At 49.1% G+C, this 23,773-nt stretch overlaps 1 protein-coding gene across 5 annotated transcripts; it reads right to left on the reverse strand.

The window, feature by feature from the left end:
* Positions 1-6,305: 6,305 nt before the first annotated feature.
* On the reverse strand, positions 6,306-17,187 carry SLAMF8 (SLAM family member 8). 5 transcript variants are annotated; one of them, XM_073008234.1, is made up of 5 exons: positions 16,609-17,187; positions 13,341-13,649; positions 10,386-10,691; positions 10,198-10,305; positions 6,306-6,908 (listed from the first exon to the last, which is right to left on the reverse strand). In XM_073008234.1, exons 1-5 carry the CDS (start codon positions 16,646-16,648, stop codon positions 6,706-6,708), a joined length of 966 nt encoding a protein of 321 aa, XP_072864335.1. In that variant the 5' UTR covers positions 16,649-17,187; the 3' UTR covers positions 6,306-6,705. The 5 variants fall into 5 exon arrangements, with proteins under 5 accessions (XP_072864335.1, XP_007974747.3, XP_007974749.3 ...); XM_007976556.3 differs by having other exon boundaries at positions 13,341-13,667; XM_007976558.3 differs by having other exon boundaries at positions 6,306-8,398; positions 13,341-13,667.
* Positions 17,188-23,773: the final 6,586 nt, after the last annotated feature.

Raw genomic sequence — 23,773 nt, forward strand, 5'->3', positions numbered from 1 at the left:
CTCCTGACCTCAGGTTATACTCCTGCCTCGGCCTCCCAAATTGCTGGGATTACAGGCACGAGCCACTGTGCCCAGCCAAAACTAACTCTGTATTTCCAGGTTTGGTAAATGGCACCTCCATCTGCCTCTTTACTCATGTCAGAGACCTCAGTGTCATCCTTGACCACTCCCTCAACCAAGGATACTAAGTCTTGTCTATTCTGTTCTAGCTCCTAAATATGCACTGAAGTCACCCACTTCTCTCCCTTTCTCTCCCCACCTTCATTCCAAGCTATGACAAGCTATGATGGTTTCTTCCTAGGATTCCTGCAATAACTTCATTTTCCTGCCTTCACTCTCAGAACCTTCAATCCATTCTCCACGCAGCTGCCAGCATGATCTTTTAAAATGCAAGTCTGATTGTGTCATTTCCTGTCTTAAAGCTCTTCAGTGGCCGGCTTTTACATTTATAATTAACTTTTAAATTTCTCCATGTCCTATCAGACCCTACATAATCTGACCTCTGCCATCCTCTCCTCCCAGAGTCCCTCCTGCTCATTGCCCTCTGTCCCTGGGGACCGTCCCTCAGATGCTTACAAGGGCAGAGATCTTTCTAGAAGGGCTTTTGTGGATGCTCATTCCCAGCATGGCAGCTCCCCCACTCTTTGCTTTGCTGACTCCTCCTCTCCCCGCTGGCCTCAGCTTGACTCTCCTTCCTCAGGGAGGCCCTTCCCTCTGTCCACCCACCAGCTATATTTTGCTCCCTTGTTATTCTGGCTCTTGGTTTTCAACTATTTTCTTCTATAGAGATTAGCACAGTTTTAATTAAACATTTGTGTACATTTGTACAGTGTCTGTCTCTGCCTGACTAGTCGGCAAGCTTCATGAATGCAGAGACTCGCCTGTCGTGCCCACAGCTCTATTCCTAGTGTGTCTGGCATGGAGTGTGTACTCACTAAAGACGTGCTGAGAGAATGAGTGCCGTGGACCCGTGAATCAGTCCTCCAGGAAATCAGAGCCCGCTGTCCCGAGTGTGATTCCAGATCCACATTGCTGTGCTCATTTTGAGCTGCAGTGAGAGCTGGGGGTTTCCTCTTAGTCATGGGGGAGGTGTCAGGTTCAGGGGGTGGGAGGGAATTATGATGGAAAAAGTCCAGGGGGAGGGGTCCCTATATTGAGGCCTACCCATAACATTTGTAATTATAAGTTGAGTTAACACATTATTACGTAAAATATGTTCTACCCTCCTAGCTTGACAAATATACCTTCACAATGCCTTGGAAGGCTAGGTTTGGATTCAGAAACCTTGGACTCTTTGGGGTTTCATACCAGAACTCCCAGCATAGGAAGAACTGGCTCCCTTGCCCAGGCCTTAAATCAGATCCCTTCTCTTCTCACCTGCAGTTCCAGCCCACACTGCGAAGAGCCTTGTGCCCACAGCTGGGCACATCCTCAGCTTCCTCCATGCCTTGTCCATAAACTGCCCCTCAGCTACCCTCAGACTCAGGGTACACGTAGGCATTTTAGCCCATCTTCAGAATTCCCATCTGAAATGTGATCTAATAGGGGGAGAGGGAGCTACAGGTGAAAGCACCGTTGTCTCCTTGCCTATGGAGGAGAGCCAGAGCTTCTCTTCTGCAGTACAGGCCAGGGCAGCAGCCTTCTTGCCTTGCTGTAGGGGTGATATTGTCTGTGCTTGTGGCTTCCTGGGGTAATTGGATAGGGAATGGACCGACAGGCATCCTGTTAGGCTTGTCCTTTCTAGACGCAGCCTACAGAAGAATAAACGCTCCATTAGCAGCTGGCTGGAGCTGGCTGAGGCTCTGGCTGGTGACTCTGGCCTCTGGTGTAGGCTTCCCTCAGATGAGTGCACAGATGAGAGCTCTACCTTCTCCTGACTGCCCAGGCCTCAGGACAACAAGTAAGCCAAGAGCCTCAGGCCTTCCCTTGTATTTCTTGTCCTTCTCCTGGGAGTGACGGCCTGCGGTCAGTCCTTCTGCTATCTGCCTCTCTCACGTCCTCAGGCGGAGGCATCCCTACGTGTGGGGATCTGTGCTCCGTGCTCAGGAGGGATCCAGCACCCTGGGTGTGTGTGGGGATTTTTAGGGATTTTCTGGGACTGTTAGGCTGTCAGGTTTTTATCAGTGAGGGGCAGGAGGGATCCCAAGGTATTTTTGAGCAGGTAAGAGAGAGGTCCAGGCTACCAACTGGTTGTATCTGCTTTGCTGGGGGGTGGGAACAGGGGTAGTGGCTCCCTGGCCTGGGAGCAGGACTGCAGTGAGTATGCTGGAACTCTGAGCTCCCGCAGTTAAGCCAACTGAAGGTGGGCATATGGTTGAGTGGGTCAGCCAGCAGACAGAGCTCCGACCTCTTCATTTTCTCTCTGGTTAGGCTGAGTTCAAATGACTTTACCTGACTTTGGAAGACTCTTGAGGAGGCTAAGCAGGCCCAGCCAGTGGGTACAGGCTTGAAGACCAACAGGGTGGGCTGGCAGACAGGACAGCATCAGCATCTCAATCCAGGTGTCCCAGCCACGACCACCCCAACCACCACCAGGAGAATGGAACCAGCCCCCAGCCCTTGTGAGCGCTCTTCCTTTTCTACACTATCTCAAGGGAAATCTGAAGACAAGCTACCAGCATGAGATGTCCTGGTGTTCAGGCAACACAGTTAAACAAAAGTGTGATGCTGCTGTGGGAAGGCCTGCCCCAGGACACTACCATACCATGCCACCTTCTGTTCCTGCCAGCTGAAGTTTTATTCCCAGGCAATGCTTTCTCCTTTCACCATTTCCCCTGGGACCCTGACTGGCTCTCTTTGGGGACTGAGGTCTTACAGGCCAGGAGGTGCCTTTGAGCTCATGTTAGGGGCTGTGTCCCTGTGAACTCACTGGAATCCTTTGTTGACACACTGTTTTCTTACCAGTCTGTGAGCTCTTTGAGGGCAGGGCTTGTGGTGCTACTATTTAGTAATTCCTGTATCCCAGTTGGTGCTGACACATAGTAGGTGCATAGTAAGTGCTTATTGAATGAACAGATGGGTGCATTTCCTGTTCTACAGATACCTGTTCAAGCTTTGTTTTGTACTTTATTTTGTTAACCCAGTTAATGCTTCTGACAAGATGTCCTACAACTCCTCCCCACCCCATCAAAAAGGAGGGCCCTTGGCCTCAAATAGGCCAATCAGGCTCCGTTGATGGGGAGTTGAATCTTCAGTGAGCAACTGGGGAAGATAGAACAGAACTATTTTCGGAGGCCCTGAGGCCTGCATCCACAAGGCTACCTGGCTTTGTCTTTTCTGAGGCTTGGTCAACATTTTCCTTGGTTCTCTAAGTTCCTCACAACTTTCTAATACATTCCCTCTTTTACTTTAGTTAAAACCAGAGTTGGTTTCTATTGCTTGCCTCCAAAGAAACTTGACTGATGTAAGTGTTTTCCTATTATTTTTAAATCTCCTAAAGAACATAAAATTTTTAATGACTATATGTGTTATATTCACTTATTTGACTGATTTGCTGGGTTTTTTTCCTGGTAATGGGATTATTACTTTCTATCGTCTCTTTTCAATTCTGATACCTTCCCAAAGCAACATACTATAAAAAAGGCACAAGAAGGGAAGCTAGAATAAATTGTCTTTAGAGAAAGCATGGCTTTTTTTCTGATACCCTAGCAGAATCCTTTCATTGGCCTCTTTTGACCATCTCTTTATTCATTCATTCATTCTTTTTATTTCTTAATTTTAATTATTTATTTCTTTTAGAGATGGGGTCTCACTGTGCTGCCCAGGCTGGTCTTGAACTTCTGGCCTTGAGTGATCCTCCCACCTTAGCCTCCTTAGTAGTTGGGACTACAGGTGTACATCACAGTGCCTGCCCATTCTTTCTTTCATTTATAATTCATTATTATAAGTCTCTAGTCTACAGTATTGCTCTGAGATGGTTTCTGCTTAAGCAGATTCGTTGAAACAGTTTACTTCATATTTGGATTTTCCCACTTGTCAGAACATTCTTCCTTGGTAATCTAGTGCAGTGGAAGGGACTGGACTGATTTAGATAATCGAAAGGTAATTCTGACTGTGCCTCTAATTATGTAATTTCAGAGGAGTAACATTCTCTTTGGATTTCGGTTTCCACGTGAGAAATAAAAAAACTTGAACTGAGTAACTACAGATTTCCTTCCAGCTTTAAGACCCTATTATTCATATGAGTCAATATCTGCCTTTTAGTGATATGCTCCATTGGCCCCAGTTAGACAGTCTGGGCTTATGTGATAGCCCTTCAAATGTTTGAGAACCTATGCTCCCATGAGGGTTTTGTTCTAGGCTCAACATAACCAGTTTCTGTAATCATTTCTCATATGGTAAGGTTTTTAGACTTTTCACCATTCTGGTCATTCTCTTCGGGACACTCCAGTTTTTCTTTTTTTTTTTTTTTTCTGTGTGCTCGAAGTGCACTTTTTTTTTTTTTTAAATTTATTTATTATTATTATACTTTAAGTTGTAGGGTACATGTGCATAACGTGCAGGTTTGTTACATATGTATACTTGTGCCATGTTGGTGTGCTGCACCCATCAACTCGTCATTTACATCAGGTATAACTCCCAATGCAATCCCTCCCCCCTCCCCCCTCCCCATGACAGGCCCCGGTGTGTGATGTTCCCCTTCCCGAGTCCAAGTGATCTCATTGTTCAGTTCCCACCTATGAGTGAGAACATGCGGTGTTTGGTTTTCTGTTCTTGTGATAGTTTGCTAAGAATGATGGTTTCCAGCTGCATCCATGTCCCTACAAAGGACACAAACTCATCCTTTTTTATAGCTGCATAGTATTCCATGGTGTATATGTGCCACATTTTCTTAATCCAATCTGTCACTGATGGACATTTGGGTTGATTCCAAGTCTTTGCTATTGTGAATAGTGCTGCAATAAACATACGTGTGCCTGTGTCTTTTTTTCAGTGTCTGCATGGAAATGTGGCTTTGAGACCTGGACCCGGGCTGGTCACGCTGTGGAGTCTCCCCACTACTTGCCCCTGCGCTCAGCCTGCCCCTCCTGGCAGATAATGTTGACTAAGGCACAGCCCAAGGGGAGGCAGCCACTACAACTTTCCTAGATCTAGCAATAGTTATTTGTTGCCATTTTAGAGGCCCTTCCTTCAGGCTGTATGCAGAATAGATGCAGGTAGCCATGGAGCCAAATCTGGAAGGAGATGGTGCTTCCTCTGAAGATCAGTAAGTAACCAAGAGTGATTAACTGAACAAGTGCTAGTTCTTAATACACATGGAAGGAAGATTTGCTACAGGTGTCATTAATGTTTGCAGCAGCTTTTTTTTTTTTTTTTTTTTTTTTTTTAAATTGAGACGGAGTCTCACTCTGTTGCCCAGGCTGAAGTGCAGTGGCACAATCTCAGCTCATACAGCAGTTTTTTAAAAAATGAGGCACTGAATGTTCATGTCTCCATTGATGAGAAAAATGTCCTCTCTAACCCTTTTCTTTTGCTATGCCCCTTTCCCATTCTCTCTGATATCATGTCTCATGAGTCCTTTGCCCTAGCAGCTCTTGTATTTGTCTTTTGTACAGGAGAACAGATGCAAAAACTACTGCTCAAGGAAAATAAAATGAAAACAAGGAAAAGCCAAAGCAGATCTGGAGAGGGCTCTGGCCGGACCACAGGCATCCTGGAGCTGTGAAGTAGAGGGTGTTCTGCGGGGAGTCTGATCTCTGGACTCTTGAGGGGTTCTTTCTGTCATTGTCACTCCAACAAACGGCATTCCGACAAAGTCCCGTATGATGCGGCCCCGGGCCATCTCTCTGGACTCTTGTCCTTCTCCTCTCTCTCCCTTGTTTGGATCCAGCCCCTCTGGCCTCCACTCTCTTCTTTGCAAACACCAACCATGCTGTCACTTTACGGCCTTTGCATTTGCTGGTCTCTTTGTCTGGAACACTCTGCCACTGCACGCTCACTCCTCCACTTCACTGGGCCTCTGTTCAAATGGCACCCCACTGAAGGTGTCATTGATTGCTTTATCTAAGACAGACCCTGTCTCCCCAACACATTGTTCTGTAGCCCTTTACTCTGCCTTATCTTTCTTAACAGAAACTAACAACATCTGACATATGCTTACTTGTTTATTTATATTATCCAGAACATAAACTCTCAAAGGCAAGGGTTTTGCTTCACTACTGATTCCCAAGTATCAAGAAATGTACCCAGCACATGCAGCACCCTCAATCAGTATTTGTTGTGGTGTGACTTTTTAAGCATCAGTCTCAACGCTTATTAGCACAAAATTGGTCTCACGGAAGCACTTTGTGTTTTTTTGGCGGAGGGTTCATTAGTCCACTAGTTGACAAGTGAGTCATTGAGGATGGGAAGTTTATTTGAGCAGTGTGGATCTGCTCAGCAAGGCCCTGGTGCACCACACTACAAAACACTGTGGAAATGAGGTTGCTAAGGGTCACCTTGTGGAGGGAGAGCTGTGGATCCCATCTCCTCCAGATCTGCTTTGATCTGAGGTGGGGCCCTGGAGATGAACAGAAGAAAGGTGGGGAGTGCTGTTTTTCCCCAGAAACCCACCAGGGCTCCTTGTCAGATCCTGGGCTTTCCTTTTCACTCATTTTTAGGGGCTGAGGCCAGTTTTGCATGATTCAGTGACCAGGCATATGGCATGACTGTAGGTGGCAGGTGGGGACAGCACAAGCTGACAGGTTGAGTGGCCATGGACCCTGTTCAGGTAATCTTGGGGGAAGGTGATAGGAAAGAAGTACATGTGGGAAAAGGATGAGATTTTGATAAAGCCAGATTACCAGCAGGGAACGTCTGAGCAGGCCAGGCAGGGAGGATCTGGGAACAATCAAGTGGAGGAGTGGTGATGTGGATCCAGAGGCCAGGTGTGCTGATCCTTTGTCCAAGGTGAAGTGATTGCCTGGGAACTGGGGAGAAGAGGGAAGGTCCTTGGACAGGACTAACATCCTAGGTGGGGAGATTGAAGTCACCCTGGGAAAACAGTACTTCAAACCACCCCCCCCCGTTTCTTCAATACCTCCTTCCTCTCTGTTATCAAGACTTGAGTGAGGCCCCAGAAAAAATCCAGTTACACCTGGGTGAGAGAAACTGTGAACCTTAACGGCTAATAATCCCCAAGGGTAAGTTTAGCTCGTTAAGTGTTTTTCCAGTAGCAATCAATACTCCAGAGCTCTTCTAGAGAGAATCACTCAGGGGCAGAATGTATTTTCCTAAGATGGCCACAATAAGAAGTTCGATGCAGTCAGAGTGACCTCTACAGTCCTCCTGTTTGGTGGTGGGGTCTTTGTCCCCTCCCCTTGAACTAAGGTAGGTCTGCATTTGCATTGAAAGTGAATGTGGCAGATTCTAGAGTGCCTCAGTACCCTTTCTGTCCATAATGTTCCTTCTGCATAGCGTTTTGTAGCTCTTCGCTCTCTCAGTTTCAGGCAAGAAGACTCATCCTGAGCTGAGCTGAGCTGCTTTTCTTGAAGTTGTGCAAGAACGTCCTGCTGACTGGGGCAAATTCAATAGTTTTTTCCTGGTCACTGTGCTGGAGCGTGAGGAAAGACTCTCCACCCTCACTCCCAGATCCTGCAGGAGGCGTGAGAGTGGAGGGAGATGGTGAGGATGTCTATTAATATGGTGTTTCCTGTAAAACGGTGCCCATTTCAACTATGGGTTGTCAAACATCCTTGGTGTCTACAACTGCAATTTACCTCTGAGGGGCCATGAACTCTGATTACCTGAAAGTCCTTAGGCCAGAAAGAGAAATGCCTGTCCGCCACCTCTCACTTTCACCTGTTTCTAGACCTTTTCTTATAGCAATGCTTTGGCCATCAGGAAGCATCAGAATCTCAAACTGCAGGGTCTGGGGCTGAAGCTGATGCTAGCATGGGTGACTCAGAGTTCCTCTATTAGTTCAAATATCTAATATATTTTAGAGCCTAAGACTCAGGCTGGAGGAAATTCTTTGGTGCCAGTTGGTTAATACTTTATGAATAGTGGTAGAGGAGGGAATGCCTTGAACTATTAATGTCCCCATGGATCTGGATCCTGGAGAACTTCCAGTGTCCTGGAGGGAATGTTCTGCTTGGCTCATCTTGCCCAGAGAAGAGCCAGGATATGAGAAGATGGGAGAGAGAAGGGGGAGGTGCGAAATGTGCTGGTGCTTTCTGTCCTCGTGGTGTGATGGCTGCCCAGGTTGCTCCTTCGAGGCAGGACAGGATTCCCATGGGAGGTATAAGGACCGTGGTGATTTCCAGGCACCAGTTATGTCCCCGAACATCGCGTGCCTGTGCAGTGGGGTTACTGATGGTCCAGGCATCAGTTCATATTGTCCTTTATGGCAGATCCTGCACAAGGGGGTTCTCTGTCTCTGGACCCACCCTGTCAGCACGGACATCCTTTTTCTTTTTCCCTGGTAAGGACATCAGAAAGAAAGTTACCCCTCCAATGTTTGGAGTCTTGGCATCCTTGGCCTGCCTGCAGGCCTCTGAATCCTCAGTGTGTTAGCCCAAGGTCACCTTAGGGAAAGGAACATTTCTCCCGGTCTTCCAACACCCTGGAAAAGGAGGCTTTTCAAGAATAGGAAATTCTTCCTAATGTCTAACCTTGGCCTGCAACTATGCCGTACGTTTAATTGCAGAAGGTATGGAAAGTTAGGGCTGTGGTGGACCCAGTTAAATAACTGGACAGAAGCCATGAGGCAGAGCCAGAACCAGCTTCTGGACTCCCTGCGTGGAGCTTTCCACTATCCTAGGTGGTTGGGTCCCTTCTCAGTGGCCAAAGATGCTATTTTATGAGCCTTGAGAACATGACACTAGGTGGAAAAAACCTGGCCAAAGGGCCACATAGTGTATAGTTTTATTTATATGAAATGTCCAGGAAAGACAAAAGCATAGAGGCAGAAAGTAGACTAGTGCTATGGGAGGAATGGGGGAATTGGGAGGTGATGGCTAAGGGGTTGTGGGGTTTTAGGGGAGGTAATGGAACTGTTTTAAAATTGGTTGTGGGGATGGATGCACAACTCTGCGAATACACTAAAAGGCATTGAATTGCATACTTTAAATAGGTGACTTGTATGCTATGTGAATTATATCTCAATAAAGCTATTTTTTCCCTGCTCATTCCTGGCTTCCATTTTCTTATCACAAATCCTGGGGACTCTTGGGGCAGGGGCCAGGGCCACACCCTCCCACAGCAGATGGGGCTTTCAGATGGAGTGCAGCCTCAGCTGATCCCTCTTGCCCTCTTCCCTGCTGGAGAGAACGAACAGGAATCAGCACTGCCTGTCCCCGTGCTTACAGGCTAGACCCAGACCCTGCCTTCTAGGACACACCCATCATAATGAGGCCTCAGTGCTTCCTCCTTGCTGACCCCCTTTCTCCACCTTGGGACAAGCCAGCTCCGACAGCCTGGGATGGAAATGACCACAGAGCCCTGGTCAGTCGGGTAGTTCTTTCAGGGGCAGGGCATCCTGGGGCAGAGGAAGGGACTGAGCTGGATGTAGAGCTTAGAACCTGGTCTGATCTCGGAGTTTCCTCTTCCTTCCTCTTCTCAAGAAGGCAGCCCTATCAGCCACTGGCCAGGGAGTAGCTTCTCTTAAGGAGACATTTTGTAGAACTCTCAGGCAAGAAGGGGTTGGGAGTCGTCTAGACTCCCACTCAACAATGTTTGTCGATGCCAGCTATGTTTCAGGAACCCTTGTGTTCTAGGAACCATTGACATGCCCAGTGGTGACCCAGCATCCTCCTTTTAAGGGCTCAGAATTCAGTGGGGAAGTAAATGTAAGTAGTTCTCTGATTGGGGTAAGCAATGGAGATTAAAGGAAGGACATTAATCAGCCTGAGTGTGGGGGAGGTCAGGGAAGGCTTTCTGGAGCAAGCACACCTTGAAGACTGAGTATGAGTTAGCCACATGAAGCGGGGAGGCTGGGTGGGAAATCATGGAAAGTGTGTTCCAGGCAGAGGGAATATTATGTACAAAGGTCTGCAGATGGATGTGAGGGAACAGTTCATTTGGAGAACCGCAAAAGAAACTTCAAGTAGTTGAGTCTGGTTGGAAACCAAGATATGAGCTAGAGAAGGCCAAGAGATGAGGTGGGAGAGGTAAGAAGGGGCAGACCATCTGAAGCCTAAATAGGAGGAGGTCCAAGACCCCCTCCCCCTCAGGAACTCCACCTCCTCCACCTACCTCCTGCACCTACAGGATTCCTACCTGAGCAGGGGCCCCAGTGCCAGGCAGAGAAGAGAGTAACCAGCATCAGGAGCAGCGAGACAGGTACCGCCACCAGCAGCACATCTTTGTAGGAGGCCTTCCCTGGTGCTGAACATGGAGGGGTGGAGTCAGAGGTGGACTTGATGCTTCATAAGCCCTCAACCATTGACTGCTGACCCTTGGCATACCTGCTTCATGATGGCAGCTGTCCCAGGGCGTGACTGTGGCCAAGTCCCAGCTGACAGGGTTGGAGACAATGCAGGAATAGGCCACACCTCTGTCTCCCGGTCCCAGGGATACGCTCAGCACCTGTCCGTCTGTGAAGAGGCTGTGTGGTTCCATACCAAAGTCCATGGTTGTCTCCCGTCGCCAGCTATAGGTTATTTCACTGATGTTGGGGGCCCAACAGGACAAGAAAACCTGGCAGGTTTTGGGGGGCTGAGCATCCCCTCCTACAGCAATGAACACTTGTACCACGGGCCTGGGCACTGCATCTGGGAAAGAAAAGTACAACAGGTATGGGTCCCAGGGATGCTGGGCAGGGCCCATATCTCTGGCTCTGGGATGCACCAGGGTTAGATGCCACCTCTGACTAGGCCTCTCTTGTTCCAAAATCTTGTCTGGCTTTCCACTGCCCACAGGACAGAAGCTGAATTCCTTAGCTTGATATTCAAAACCTTTCAGGAAATGATTCATGCCCATCTCTCCAGCTGTACCTCCTGCTGCTTCTCCCTGCTCATCCTAATTAATTTGCAGTTTTCCCAAATATGTCATGCTCTTAAATATCTTTCATGCTTTCACATGGTTCATCTGTGCACATAGATGCCTTTCACCTCTTGTCCTCCCAGAAAACTCCTACCCATCCTTCAAGGCCCGGCTTGAACACACCGCTTAAGCCTTGACTGTGAAGCCCTCCCAAGCATGGCTCTGAGCTCTCCAAGCACTCTATCTCTTTCTGTAGTATTTATCTCACAATATGTCAGCCAGTCAACAAGAGATGACAAGCATTTGTTAAGTCAGGCAAGAAAACAAACACATTCCTAGCCTTCTGGAGCTTACAATTTGGTGAGAAAGACAAATACTGACAAATGATTATGAATAATTAATAAAATAATTATGAGGGTGCAAAATGCTGTGAAGGAGGGGCCCAGAGGTGGGGTCTCTGTCTTGTTAGCTCAGTAACCTTAGCTGTCTAGTGCTGGCGAATAGTGGGTGCTGGATACCTGGTCACTGAACAAACTGATATCCTGGTGTCCTAGGCCACGGATCCCCCTTCCTATACAGGTTGATGAGTAAATCCTGAGTCTCAGTGGAAATGAGGCCAGTGGGAGAGCATTCTGGTAACAACGGGAGGGCTCAGTCTCTGACAGCATTCCAAAGTCAAGCAGAGAAAAACCTCGTTAATGCCAGTTCAGTCTGGTGGGATTTGTGATATGAAAGAGAAATGATTTGCTGGGCACACTAATAGTATAAACAAAGATTACAGGGGGGATATTTACATCACTTAAGAGGACAAGCTGCTTCCAAACACGATCAAGCACAGTAGAAACACCCATTGACATTTCTAGTAACTGATCTGCTAATTCAAATCATTCTTAGCTATTGTCAAAGCAGAGCTCCTAAGGATGGCTGCTTGGCAGCTTCGTGCAATTAGTTCTAATCACGCTATGTATTTGGAAGCAATAAAACAGCAATTTCCTTAAAATCTGTAATTCAGATGCTGAGAACAAGGCATTTTAGAGCTTAGTGGTGTGGGTGCCGCGTGTATTATCACACTCAATGTCCTCATTTCACATGTGCGGCAGCTGAGACTTAGACCGGAGGAGGGGCTCCAGGGGCTGACTGTATGGTAGGGTAGGTTATTCACTGCACAAGGACATTGGGCTAAGGGGGTCACAGGGTAACAGGTGGCAGGGGGTGGGGGTGCTGAAATACAGCCAGTACTCTGCTTGCCAAGATGAGGCTCAGGGCTGTGTGCATCCAGAAAGACACCTGCAACGGCATTGGCACCCTGCGTGTCTCGCCCAAGGACAGCCAGTTAGCTGGCCCGGGGGAATTCAAGACACCTTCCCAATTTGCTTACAGCCTTTATCTCCCTCATGACTACCCTCTTCCAAGCTGCTACCTCTGCTTTCCATTCTTAAAGCTGGACTTCCCCCTCTTCCACTCTATCTAAATTTCTAAGGTTTTACTGAAACAGTGATTTAGGGTCACCCATGCCTCTTTTCTAAGCCATTAGGTAGATAAATGAGAGCTGAAAGCCCCTTTTTCTTGACCAGAAGACAAATGATGAAGGTGGTGGAGGTGGCTGTGGTGGAGGTGGAGTTGTTTGGAAACAAGGTCCAGCCAGCCCCCAGTCCATGCAGCCAACTGAGGTGCTGAATGTAGCTGCGCGAAGGACTCTGCAGACCCATGTGAAGCAGAAGTTGCACCCAGCTGGGCCTGCCAACCCACGGAATTATGAGAAGTAAACATCGTCGTTGTTTTCAGTCCGTAAGTTTTGGGATGGTTTGTTTTGCAATGATGAATGACTGAGAGAACCCATGAATCATATATAGTTAAAATCTTTCTAAGAAGCCCTTTTAAGAAATGTGTAAATTCTATACTTTCAGTCATAGTTTCATTATAATTTGATTTTTAAATAAATCCATTATGTCATAGTTTAGTATGTAATATCATTTTTTTTTTCCTTTATAGTGGTACATAGACTAGTGGCACATCTTACAGTCTATGAGGATCCTTTAGAACTGAGGAAGCACAGGCCAGGCTCTGTCCTGGATGCCACTGCAAATCCCACTGCATTTCACCCTGTGGGTACTCTACATGGTAGTATTACAATGCCCATTTACAAAGGAGAAAGGTGAAGGCCAGGGAGGCTAAGCATTGTGTCTAAGGCCCCTGAGCGAAGAAAAGATTGAGCTGGAGTTCAGGCAAGCACCATGAAACGGCAAAGCCTGGCTGTTGCAGCCAGGAGGAATTTTCTTAGACGCCACTACCAGGGAGCAGCTGTTCCCTGAGTCAGCAACATGGTCAGAGACCAGAGCTTTCTGGAACCCAGCTCTCCCTGGCTGCTATGACTCAGGATGCTTGTCTGGTGCTTTGTGGGAGAAGAGGGTCAGGCAGCCAGTGTCAGACACACTCACCGTACACTTTTAGCTGGAGGGTCTGGGTCCAGGTCTGGCCCCTTGTGTCCACCATCAACACGGAGAAGTTGCCGCTGTCTCCAGACTCCAGTGGCCCGAGCTCCAGGCTGAGGTTGCTGTGTAGCTGGGCTCGGCCCAGGAAGCGGGAGTGGTACAGAGTCTCCAGGGAGCCTCGGAAAAATGTGGCCAGGAGCTCCTCTGAAGGCCAGAGACATCGCCAGATAGCCTCACGGACTTGGAAGCCGGGAGGGCGTGCTGCCACCAGCAGCACCGAGCCCCCGACTTTGCTCAGCACTTGGGCACCAGTAACTGTAATGGGAAGTAGGGCTGAAAGAACAGAGCCCCTGATCACTCTGCCTGCCCCACGCTCCTCATCCTACTTTTGCATGCATCTGAGCTGCTATGGGGTGAACTGGGGCCCCTCCACTGACACTCCCTCCACTCAAGTTGAGGGTACACTGTGCCAGGTACCAGGGATAAAACATATGGAAGATAACCCCAGTGTCTGCATTCATGGAGCTTACAGAGGAAGCCAGACATTCAAGAAAGCAATTAAAATGAATTCTGTTAAATACCATGAAGGGAAAAATGGGATGCCCTGGGAGAACACAGGTAGGGTGACAGGGGACCTCACCCAGCCTTGATGGGCTCAGAAAACAAATTGTTAAGCTGAGCCTTGAAGAGGAATGGGAATCAGCCAGGCCAAGCGGAGGGCGGCCTGGAGCAGGATGGGGAAGTGTCACCGGCAGAGGGCACAGTACTGACAAAGGCCTGGAGGGGGAGAGTTGGTGCCTAGGGGAACTGAGAGGAGTTCTCTGTGTGAGGAGTAGGAAATTACACTGCAGAGTCGGTGGGAGTCAGATCATGCAGGGCCCTGAAAGCAATACTGGAGTTTGAGCTTTATCTGTAGAGCAATGGGGGGTCTCAGGTGGGTTTTAAGCAGGAGCATAACAGGATTAGACGCATGGTTAGAAAGATCACTCCAGCAGAGATGTGGAGAATGCACTGGAGGTGGGCAGGACTGAGGCTGTTCACATTAGTCCAACGGAGAAGTGATGGCAACTTGAATTGAGGAAGGGAGCAACGGGGATGGAAAGAAGTGGGAGGAATTGAGAAACATGAAGATGGTGTAATCAGTCAGATTTGGTAATAGATTAGCTCTGGGGAGTGAAGGAGAAAAAGGAGTCAAGGATGGCTCCCAGGTCCTTGGGATCCACTGGATATTATTCTCTGTGATCCAGAACAGGAGGAGAAACAGACAGGGGTCGAGATGGCAAGATGCTGTTTTTGGGGACTGTATTTGAGTCAGGGGTGTATAGGAGACACTTCTGCTTGAAATGCCCCTCTGACTCCTTTGCTGACTAATTTCTGCCCACTCTTGTAGCATCACTGCCTCCTCTGACCTCCCCTATCCCTCATAGGTAATGTAACCAAGAGAGATTACGTATTCTCTCTTGTGTTCTCACAGTGGCCTGGGGTCACCATGCTGACTACCCTTATCCCTCTATTATTATTGCCTGTTTATGAGTCAGCATCTCCCACTAGACTGTGAGCTCTTTCTCCCCATGGTTGTGCTTCCAGGGCCCACCACTGTTTAGGAACAGACTGTGGGAGAAGCCTAGTAAATGGTATTGAATAAATCACCTACCCTGCTGAGGACTGACCCTATGCCTGTCACTGGCACAGCGTGTAGGGAAGAATAAGAGGTGACGAAGGTTTGGTCAATGAGCCGTGTTCTGGATGGTTGCTCAGTCGGCCATGATAATTCCAGTCCCTCCTCCGCCTCACTGTCCTCCAGGCCCAACAACCTCCTCTCACACTGGAGAAGGCTTCAGTGTTCACGCAGAGTAGGAATGTAACACACAAAGAGCATTGCACTGGATGTCAACCAAGACCTAGCTTCTACCCGCTCCTGGTGCTGCCACGATCAGCTGTGTGGCCTTCTGCACATCACCCCCCACCGCCCAGGCTTCAGTACCACTGAAAAATAAGGGGTCTTTACCAGGTCAGTCACACAGATCTTTTATCATTAAGGGCCATTTGAAAAATTATTTTTGGGCTGGGTGTGGTGGCTCATGCCTATAATTCCAGCACTTTGGGAGGCTGAGGTGGGCGGATCACTTGAGGTCAGGAGTTTGAGACCACCAGCCTGGTCAACATGATAAAACCCCATCTCTACTAAAAACACAAAAATTAGCCAGGTGTGGTGTCAGGGACCTGTAATCCCAGCTACTCGGGAGGCTGAGACGGGAGAAACACTTGAACTCAGGAGGCAGAGGTTACAGTGAGCCAAGACGCACCACTGCACTCCAACCTGGGCGACAGAGCAAGACTCAGTCTCAAAAAAAAAAAAAAAAAAAAAAAGGCAAGGCAAATTATTTTTGTCTCCCATGTCCGCTGATTTGAAAGATTTTGTGAGCCAAACAGACCTTTTTTGAGGTTAAGGTGTGATTTCCTGCACACGTTTAGAAATGTTGAAGAAATCTGCAGGCTTTGGAGCTCTCAGGGCCGGGAACCCAGGCAGGGAGAAGAGACAAAGCAACCCAAAGTCCCTATGAGCCTCTGATGTAAACAATGGCATCTTAATCTTTGCCGCACCCCATAAACCCTCATCCATGGCCTGGCAGTGCTGACCCATGCCACGCTGGCTGCTTGTTGACCAAGGAAGGGAACTCGGGCATCAGATGGATAGAGGGATCGCCCAGTGTGGAGGAGACCCCGTGTGTCAGCCATCCCAACATCACGCCACCATCAGCCACCCCCACGTCCACGTGGGCCGTATTTAGCCTCTCTCATCCCTACTTAGTACTTGCCTCCCCTTAAGAAGACCTGCAGGGAGGGACCTCAGCTCTCCCACAGGCTGCTGAAGACACACTCTGCTGATTGTGGGGAACCCTGCTCTGCCCTGCCCTCTGCTTCTCTCCTCAAACTCTGTAGAGTTTCTGCGTGCTAACACTGCTGGGTCCTCACCATTCTCACAGCCGACTTCCGCTGGCTCCGTTTTTACTGCCCTGGGCCACAAAATAGCTCATGTCTCACAGATAAGAATACCCCTCAAGCTGCCACCTCCTCCCTCCCACGACCCTGCATTTCTTTGTATCTGCCTAGCTTAAAATGTTGCCCAAGAGCTTGTTCTAGTCTTCCCTACCCACCCTCAGCTTCTGGGTTCTCACTCGGGTTGAGGGAGCCCTGCCCAGACGTCTGGTGAAGGCAGCTGGGGAGGGGCCTTCAGCTCTCCAAGGACAGGCTGTCTGCCTGCCCCACTTACCTTCCCAGAGAAGCAGACTCCACAGGGGCCTCATGGCCATCCTTCTCTGGTGAGGCAGGTAAACTCCTTCAACAACCAAAATCCAGAACCTCCCGGGCTGAGTGGGTGCACGGGAGGAGCTGTGGTCCTTCTGGGAAGTCCCATGTTCAGAAGGAGGAATCTTGACTCAGAACAGGATGCCCCAAAAGTGAAAACATCCAGAATAAAGTGGAAGTTGGCCCTGGGCCTCGCTGGGCTTTCAGGAGCAGATTCTTGTAAGTCAGCCTCTTTCACATGCACATGGTTGGCTAACACATGGCGACAATAGCCCCCACACAAGCCACATCCTCCTTGCTGGATCTCACTGCCCTCCCTGCATCCCAGCCTGCCTTACTGCGATCTGTCCCCCTCAATCTAGCTTAAAATCCTTCTGTGGCCTCCCGTGGCCCTGAGAATGAGGACTAACTCTCTGCTCTGCATGCAGGCCCTCCTGAGTCAGGCCTTCTTCTCCAGGCTGGTCACCCACAGTTATTCTTCCCTCTGGCCATCCCAAGCCAGAAGGCCTCCTTCTCAGAACTACTGATTTCACACTTCCCTGTGTGGTACTTTCCCCCCTTCCCCCGACTAGGCCTGCTGCTCCTTTTATCCTTGCAAACAGAGCGTGGTTGTGCAGTCAGCGAGGATGTCCCTCCAGGCTTCCTGACCACAGGCAGGTGAGAGGCCCTCTCCTTGTGCCCTGTGCATGCCCACACCTCCCTCTTTACTCTTGACGTGTTGTTGATGACAGTTTTCTGGTCTTCACAGACTGTTTAGCCAGCACGGTCTTTTATTCCTTTCTGTGTTGCCCTCAGTGCTCGGCACATTACAGATGTTTCTGAGTATTTAAGTGAGTGAGTACATTCTAGACATGGCTACGCGTTTGGCTTTATGTAAGCCTTGCACCTCTTCTCTGAGAGGATCATCTTGTTATCCAGTTAGAAATGGGAAAATGTGAAAACCAGAGTGAGGTTAAGCCCCTTGCAGAGGTCACAGAGGTGCGGAGCTGGAACTTAAACCTCAACCTTTGAAGTGTGGTCTATTTTGCCACAGTCACCCACTCCTCATCCTGTTTCTCTTCTCACTTCAAGTTTCCTGGTTTCTTGTAAGGGAACGTTTTTAGAGGACGTGTTGCCCCTAAGGAAAATTCCTGCTAGTCTGGAGTGCGGCTTATTGTATCTGGCCCTGCACAGGCTCTCACCTGTCAATCAAACTAGACACTGAGCTTTGGACTCAGCCAGGAACTAGGCATATAGGATGGGGCGGGGGTGGTGGTGAGCAGGAGGATTTGGGGATAAGGTTTTTGCCCTCTAGGCACTCACAACCAAAATGTAGAGATAGGTACACCAGGGAAAGTGAAGGCTTATCTGCAGACAGACACCACTTTGTGCAAACAGGTGGTCAGCCCTCAGAAGTGGGTGGGAAAGAGGGCTTCGTGGATCTGGGCAGGGGACCCTTCTTGAGAAGGTGGAATTTGAGCTGTGCCTTGAAGATGGGCATGGTTTAGATAGGATGAGGAAAGGATAGAGCCAGAGGTTGGGGGTGGGCTCTGGGCAGGAGGGGAGAGCACAGCGTACAGGGATGTGACCATGGGAAAATACCAAGTAGGCTCCACAGAGGACAAGTGACAGCAGACAGGAATCCTTCAGGGCTGGGTGGGAAGAATGGAAAAGGAGGTTGGGGGCAGATTGTGGAGGCCTTGAAAACTGGGTTAAGTTATTCTGGAGACTAGTGGCTCTCAACCGTGTTCAGCACTTGGATTCTCAGAGGTGCCATCAGGGTGAGCTAGGGCCCAGAAATCTGTGGTTGTAACAAGCACCCCACTCAGGGTGAGTCTGTGGCTGGTGGACGGGGGGAACGCTCCGGAAGCGCTGCTTGAAGGGAGGGGCTGTTGCATGTTTTAAGTGGGAGTGGGAGGGCAGCAGCAGGGCAGGTTGGGAGAGAACAAAGGGGCAGGGGAACCTGAACAGCAGCTACTGTCTGCCCTTTTCTCCTGTGAGAAGGAGAAGGGTCTGCATATGAAGGAAATGTCTGGAGTACCGAGAAAAGGGCAGAACTGGGAAGTTGCCTGGCGTGGGGGTGGAGAGGGCAAGAGAGGGAACTCATTTACAACTCCATTGCCAATTCCATCATTCATTCATCAGGCATTTATTGAGCATCTACTTAGGTGCCAGGACCTAGGGACACAAAGATGAAAGCTTAGCCCCTGACCTTAAGGAGTTCACAGAAGATGGGATATATAAGCCAATAATTATAACCAGTGTAGCAAGAGCAATGTCAGATGTATGCCCTGGAGGCTGTGAGAGCCAGAGGACAGATTTGACCCTGCCAGGGCAGGCGGGGGGCTGGGGAGGGCTCTGTGGAGGGGGTGGTGTTTGAGGTGAGACTTAAGAATACAATCAGATGAGGGCAGGAGTTCAGAACTCAAGCATGATTCAGACTTTCTGAGTTCAAATCTTGGCTGTGAAACCTTCAGCAAAGTAACTTCCCTGTGCTTCAGTATCTTCGCCTGGGAAATGGGAATCAATAACAATACCTACCTCTTAGTATTGCCAATGAACACATGTGAAGGTTTAAATTGGGGTCGGATGCAGTTAGCACTCAAATACTAACTGTTGCTACTAAATGGCCAGGGAGAGGGAAGCAGGGAAATCTGGGTAAATCAGATAAAGGCATGTTTCAGGCTGGGCAGTCCCCTGTTCTGACTCTCTGCTCCCAGACTGGGAGCTGCATGAGGGGAGGGATCTCCTTCATTTCTGCACCCTGTATATTGCCAAGGACAGGCTTTCGATGAGGCAAAGCCCTCCATGCATCTGTTGGATTGGATTGAATGATTCTAAAATATCAAAGCCTGGGACTGGGAGGGCTTTGGGATGCAGGTATGGGGTCAACGTGGAGCCAGATCCTGAATTCCTTTGGAGAAGGCAGTGGGCAGTTACATTGCCACTAAGCAGAGTTGGTCACCCATAGTTGTCCATCCAAGCAAGGAATGAATTGCAGTCCTTCCCCCCACCTGAAGCCCTTTTCCTTGAGGGGAGTTTTGGGGAAGCTGAGAAAGGGGGTAGGAGGAGGTGGAGGGAAGACTGAAAAATATCGCACCTCCCCAAAGGGAAAAACTCACTGCCCATGTGACCACCGGAGAAAGACAAACTGAGGCGGTGATTCTTTCCAGAAGCAGGGAAGGGTTAAGTCTGCGGCAGGCAGGTTCTCTCTACTTGCTAATCACTGGTTCACACCATATTAATTACCCAGCCACAGAGGGGAGTGCACAGGAGTAAATTAGCTGGTGAGTTCAAAGGGGCCACTCCCCACATTCTTAATTAAGAGAGCAGCTGGCAGCCAGTGCTGCCACTCCACTCCCTGGGGCCTTTCTCAGCTGCATCTGCTGCGTTGGTTGCCGAGGCAGGCATAGTAGCTCCATCTGCCATGTGGAAGAGCCTGCACCCACCATTAGCCCACCTTCACTTCAGGCTGGGGGTGAGGGAGCAGGTGTTGACCAAGGTCACATAAGCTGCCAGAACTCGACCATTAACCCTGAACCGCAGGGCGGGGTGGAATTTGGGTGAAGCTTTGTGCCTGCAGGCAGAATGGGGCCACACTTCTCCCAGGAGGAGAGATGGAGAAGGGAAAGAAAGGTGGGGTGCCTGAGGAGCTGAGAGAGAAGGGGAGCCAGGCAGGAAAGGAGGCAGAGGCAAAGCAGCTGGCAGGAGCGGGCATTTAGCAGGCTTTTCGGGAGCCAAAGGTGGAAGCCAAAGAGGAGGGGTGTTACTAGGGAGTGGGGAGGCCTCTGGACACTGCTTTGAGGGGGTGGTGTGGGATGGGGACTGAAAGGGGAAGGTAGGACCCCACCTAAGCCCTGTCTTTGTGTCTGCTTTCTGCAGGCACCATGCTACGAGGAGCCACAGACCAAGAGGCTGCCTGGGGCAGTGGAGCCTGTGTGCACCCCTCCCTAGCTAGCCAGCTTAGGCAGCAGTGCCACGACATGGCAGGAAGTCTGGTCTAGAGGGAGAAGACCCTGGAAGGAGCCTGTCTCTGTCACTCCTTAGAAACGCCCACTGTGGCTGAGCCTCTGGAGATGGGAAATGGATGCAAAATGGCCTTACTTCTCATGAGATGGCGCTGGCACCGCTTTGAGCCTAAGTGCCTCCTTAACTTTTGTGCCTGAGGTGCCTCTCTTGTCTCACCCTGATCCTGGCCCTGCTGGGGAGAAGTAGAGGGAGTGGAGTCTTCGATGAACTAGAGGCATGGTGCACACAGCTGGAGAAGGAGAAACTGAGGAGAGAGGAGAGAGGAGAAAGTGAGTGGGATGGAACAGCTTGCAGGAGTCTGGATGGAAGGGATCTTTGGCTTAGGTCTGTCTGATTTTGAGGCAAAGATACACCTTCCCAGAGATTTGAAGGAAGCCTGCATAAAACAGAAACAAAACCACACTGCGCTCTCTTGAGGTAGAGAGGGGGAAACTGGAAGCTCATGCAGGCATTCACTCACTCATCGAACACCTGGTTCCCATCTTGTGCACACTAATGCATCCAACGAACACTAAAGAGCATCGAGCATGTGTAAGCCTCATGGGGTCAAGAACTCAAGCTGATGGTCCCAGTAATCATAATACTCCTGAGAGGATCAGTCACAATAAGAATCTGTGCCCCCATGTGGGAAAGAATTCCAGAACAAGTTCAACATGGGTTCTTCTTCCAAAGAACCTGAGAGAAGGGCCCCTCTGAGCAAAGGCACAGCAAGTGATGAATGCTGAAGGAGCAGACGTGCTGTCGGCTGCAGGTCCTGCCAACTGTAGCCTCTTCAGCAGTGTAGAGGGAGATGTGAACAGGTGGCAGGACACAAAAGATCCCAGTGCTGGAGGGAAAAGCCTGGGTCTTTCTCATCTTTACACCCTGTCAGTAGTCACTGTTATCACAGTCGATATGAAGATGAAGGACACAGAGCTATTTGGTGGATGCTTATTTAAATAAAGCCTTACTTCTTAGCCAAATCTAAGAGAACAAATCTGGAACTGAAAGAAATCCCAATGCGTTCAATCTTCCAGGTTTAGAGAAGGGCAACATTTCATTGTTATTGCTTGTATCTAGATTGTGTATTCACATACAAAACAAGCACCGGTGTCTAATCACATCTTACACTGAAGCGGTCCAGTGAGTGGGTCAGATCAGTATAAGCCAGCGCAAGACCTCAAATACCTGAGAGCGCCACCAGAGGGCAGCCACAAGGCTCCCAGATGGAGGTTTTTTCCTGCTCTCTCACTTAAGGAGTGGCTCCAGGTTGCTTCTCCACCCTCAACCCAGCAAGAGTTCTTCTCTCTCTTTTTACCCTGTAGGTAATGTGACCCCACAGTACCCAGGTCCCTAAGAGGAGGCACAGACAAGTCACTCTGGCTGAATAAGTGTTTGCATTTAGCTTTGACTTGAAGCGAGAAGCAATGTTTCACAGGGCAGACCCTTGAGACTGTGAGGAGGCTACTGGCGGGGAGTCCTGTGGCTAGCATGGCCAGTGGAGCTGTGGCAGGCCAGGAGGGCCATGGAAAAGGGGAAGTAGGGAAGCAGCTCTCTGGTCTCCCCAGGGCATCCCTCCTCAGTGTCTGCAGGGTCTGTCTCTAGAGAACGGTGGAAGTCCCCATTCTTTCTTGGAGATGGCCCAGCCCACCAGTGTCCTGCAGAGCAGAAGCAGGTTCCTGCTGTGACAACTGAGGACTGGAAATGGGGCTTTGGGACTCCATGGGCTGACATCAGGGGAAACCAGTGAATCTGGGCTGAAGGGCAGGGCCTCCTTTGAAATCTCTACTTTATGTTATTTTTTGAGATTTTATTTTTCTTCAATTTTCTTAGTAATTGTTCATTTGGAAAAATCCTGGCTCATTCTTTTCTAAACAAAGGGAAAAGGATGTTTTCAGCCATGCAAATAGAGCTGGGTGGAGAGAAGAGGTATTCTAGGCAGAGAGCAAAGTGCTTGAGAGGCCAGGCCAATAGTGTGTGTGTGTGTGTGTGTCTGTGTCTGTGTGTAGGATAGGACTTCTCACCTATCTGTCTTGAAAGACCTGTTTTTCTTTTTTATTTCCAATTCATTGCAGGCCTATACTTTTGTAGAGACAATAGAATAAAACTACTAGAAAAATGAAATTAAGAAGACATACAAAATACAAGTCCTGATTTTTATGATCGTATTAAACAAACATAAAATTACTTTGTCAGGTTGCTCTAAAAGCTTCTCAATTCTTGCTTCAATTTTTCTGCTTAACTTGTCATGGACTAGTAAAAATCAATTCACAGACTGGAACGAGGCTGTGGACCACACATTGAGTATTACTGGTGTGGGGCAGGGAAGGTGGAGAGATAGGAAAACTCAAGAAGGAGGTGGACTATGGGGACATCTGGAAGGGCTGGTTCCTCCCAAGTCTCCATCATCAGTTTTCCTTCATGAGCTGTCTTGTCTATGTTTTTACTTTTTATAAGGGGGCATTATTTTATAGAGGAAGTGGCAAGGCCTTGGCTTCTGCTGGTACACCCTGACTGACCAGTGAGAACCTTGAGCTTCTAGACGACCTGGCTTGTGCTTCTCAGTCCTCCCAGGGGGGTCTCTGATTATTGACAAATGGGAGGGGCCCTGGGGTATTCTGGACATGGACTGGACATCTGTGAGAGAGAGGAAGAGGAGGATGAGGAAGAGAAAGATGAGGATGGGGAGGGGTTGAATGTACTCTGATGAAGTTTATATCTTGTAGGTAGACCAGTGCTTTTTAAACTTTAAACTTTAATGGCTATATACATTGCCTGGAGATGTTATTGAGATGCAGGTTCTGATTCAGCAGGTCGGAGTTGAGTTTGGGCGTCTGCATTTCTAACAAGCTCCAAGGTGATGTCAACACAGCTGGGCCAGGGGAGATGCTAGATGCCTGCAGCTTCCACGGTGCCAGGAGATCCCTGATCACACCAACATCTCCTTCATCAGCCAGCTGGGTGGGGTCTGATGCAGTCCAGCATCTGTAAGCTGAATCTTACTTTCTCTGCTTCCAGAGCAGGGGCCTATGAAGCTGGAGCGAGGGCCTCATAGGAACAAGTACAACCAATCCTTTATTGACCACCCTCAGTCATCAAGGAGTAAGGACTCCTTGAACAAACCAAATCAAGCTATCAGGTAT

The sequence above is a fragment of the Chlorocebus sabaeus genome, chromosome 20 (genome assembly GCF_047675955.1).
Source record: "Chlorocebus sabaeus isolate Y175 chromosome 20, mChlSab1.0.hap1, whole genome shotgun sequence".
Lineage (NCBI taxonomy): Eukaryota > Metazoa > Chordata > Mammalia > Primates > Cercopithecidae > Chlorocebus > Chlorocebus sabaeus.

Coding starts and splice junctions, on each gene's coding strand:
- SLAMF8 (XM_007976556.3), bottom strand. CDS start 16,648: ATGGCCATGAGGCCCCTGTGGAGTCTGCTTCTCTGGGAAG. Junction 10,692..13,340: donor CCTCCAGCTAAAAGTGTACG/GTGAGTGTGTCT, acceptor TTTCTTTCCCAG/ATGCAGTGCCCAGGCCCGTG. Junction 10,306..10,385: donor CAGCTGCCATCATGAAGCAG/GTATGCCAAGGG, acceptor CTCCATGTTCAG/CACCAGGGAAGGCCTCCTAC.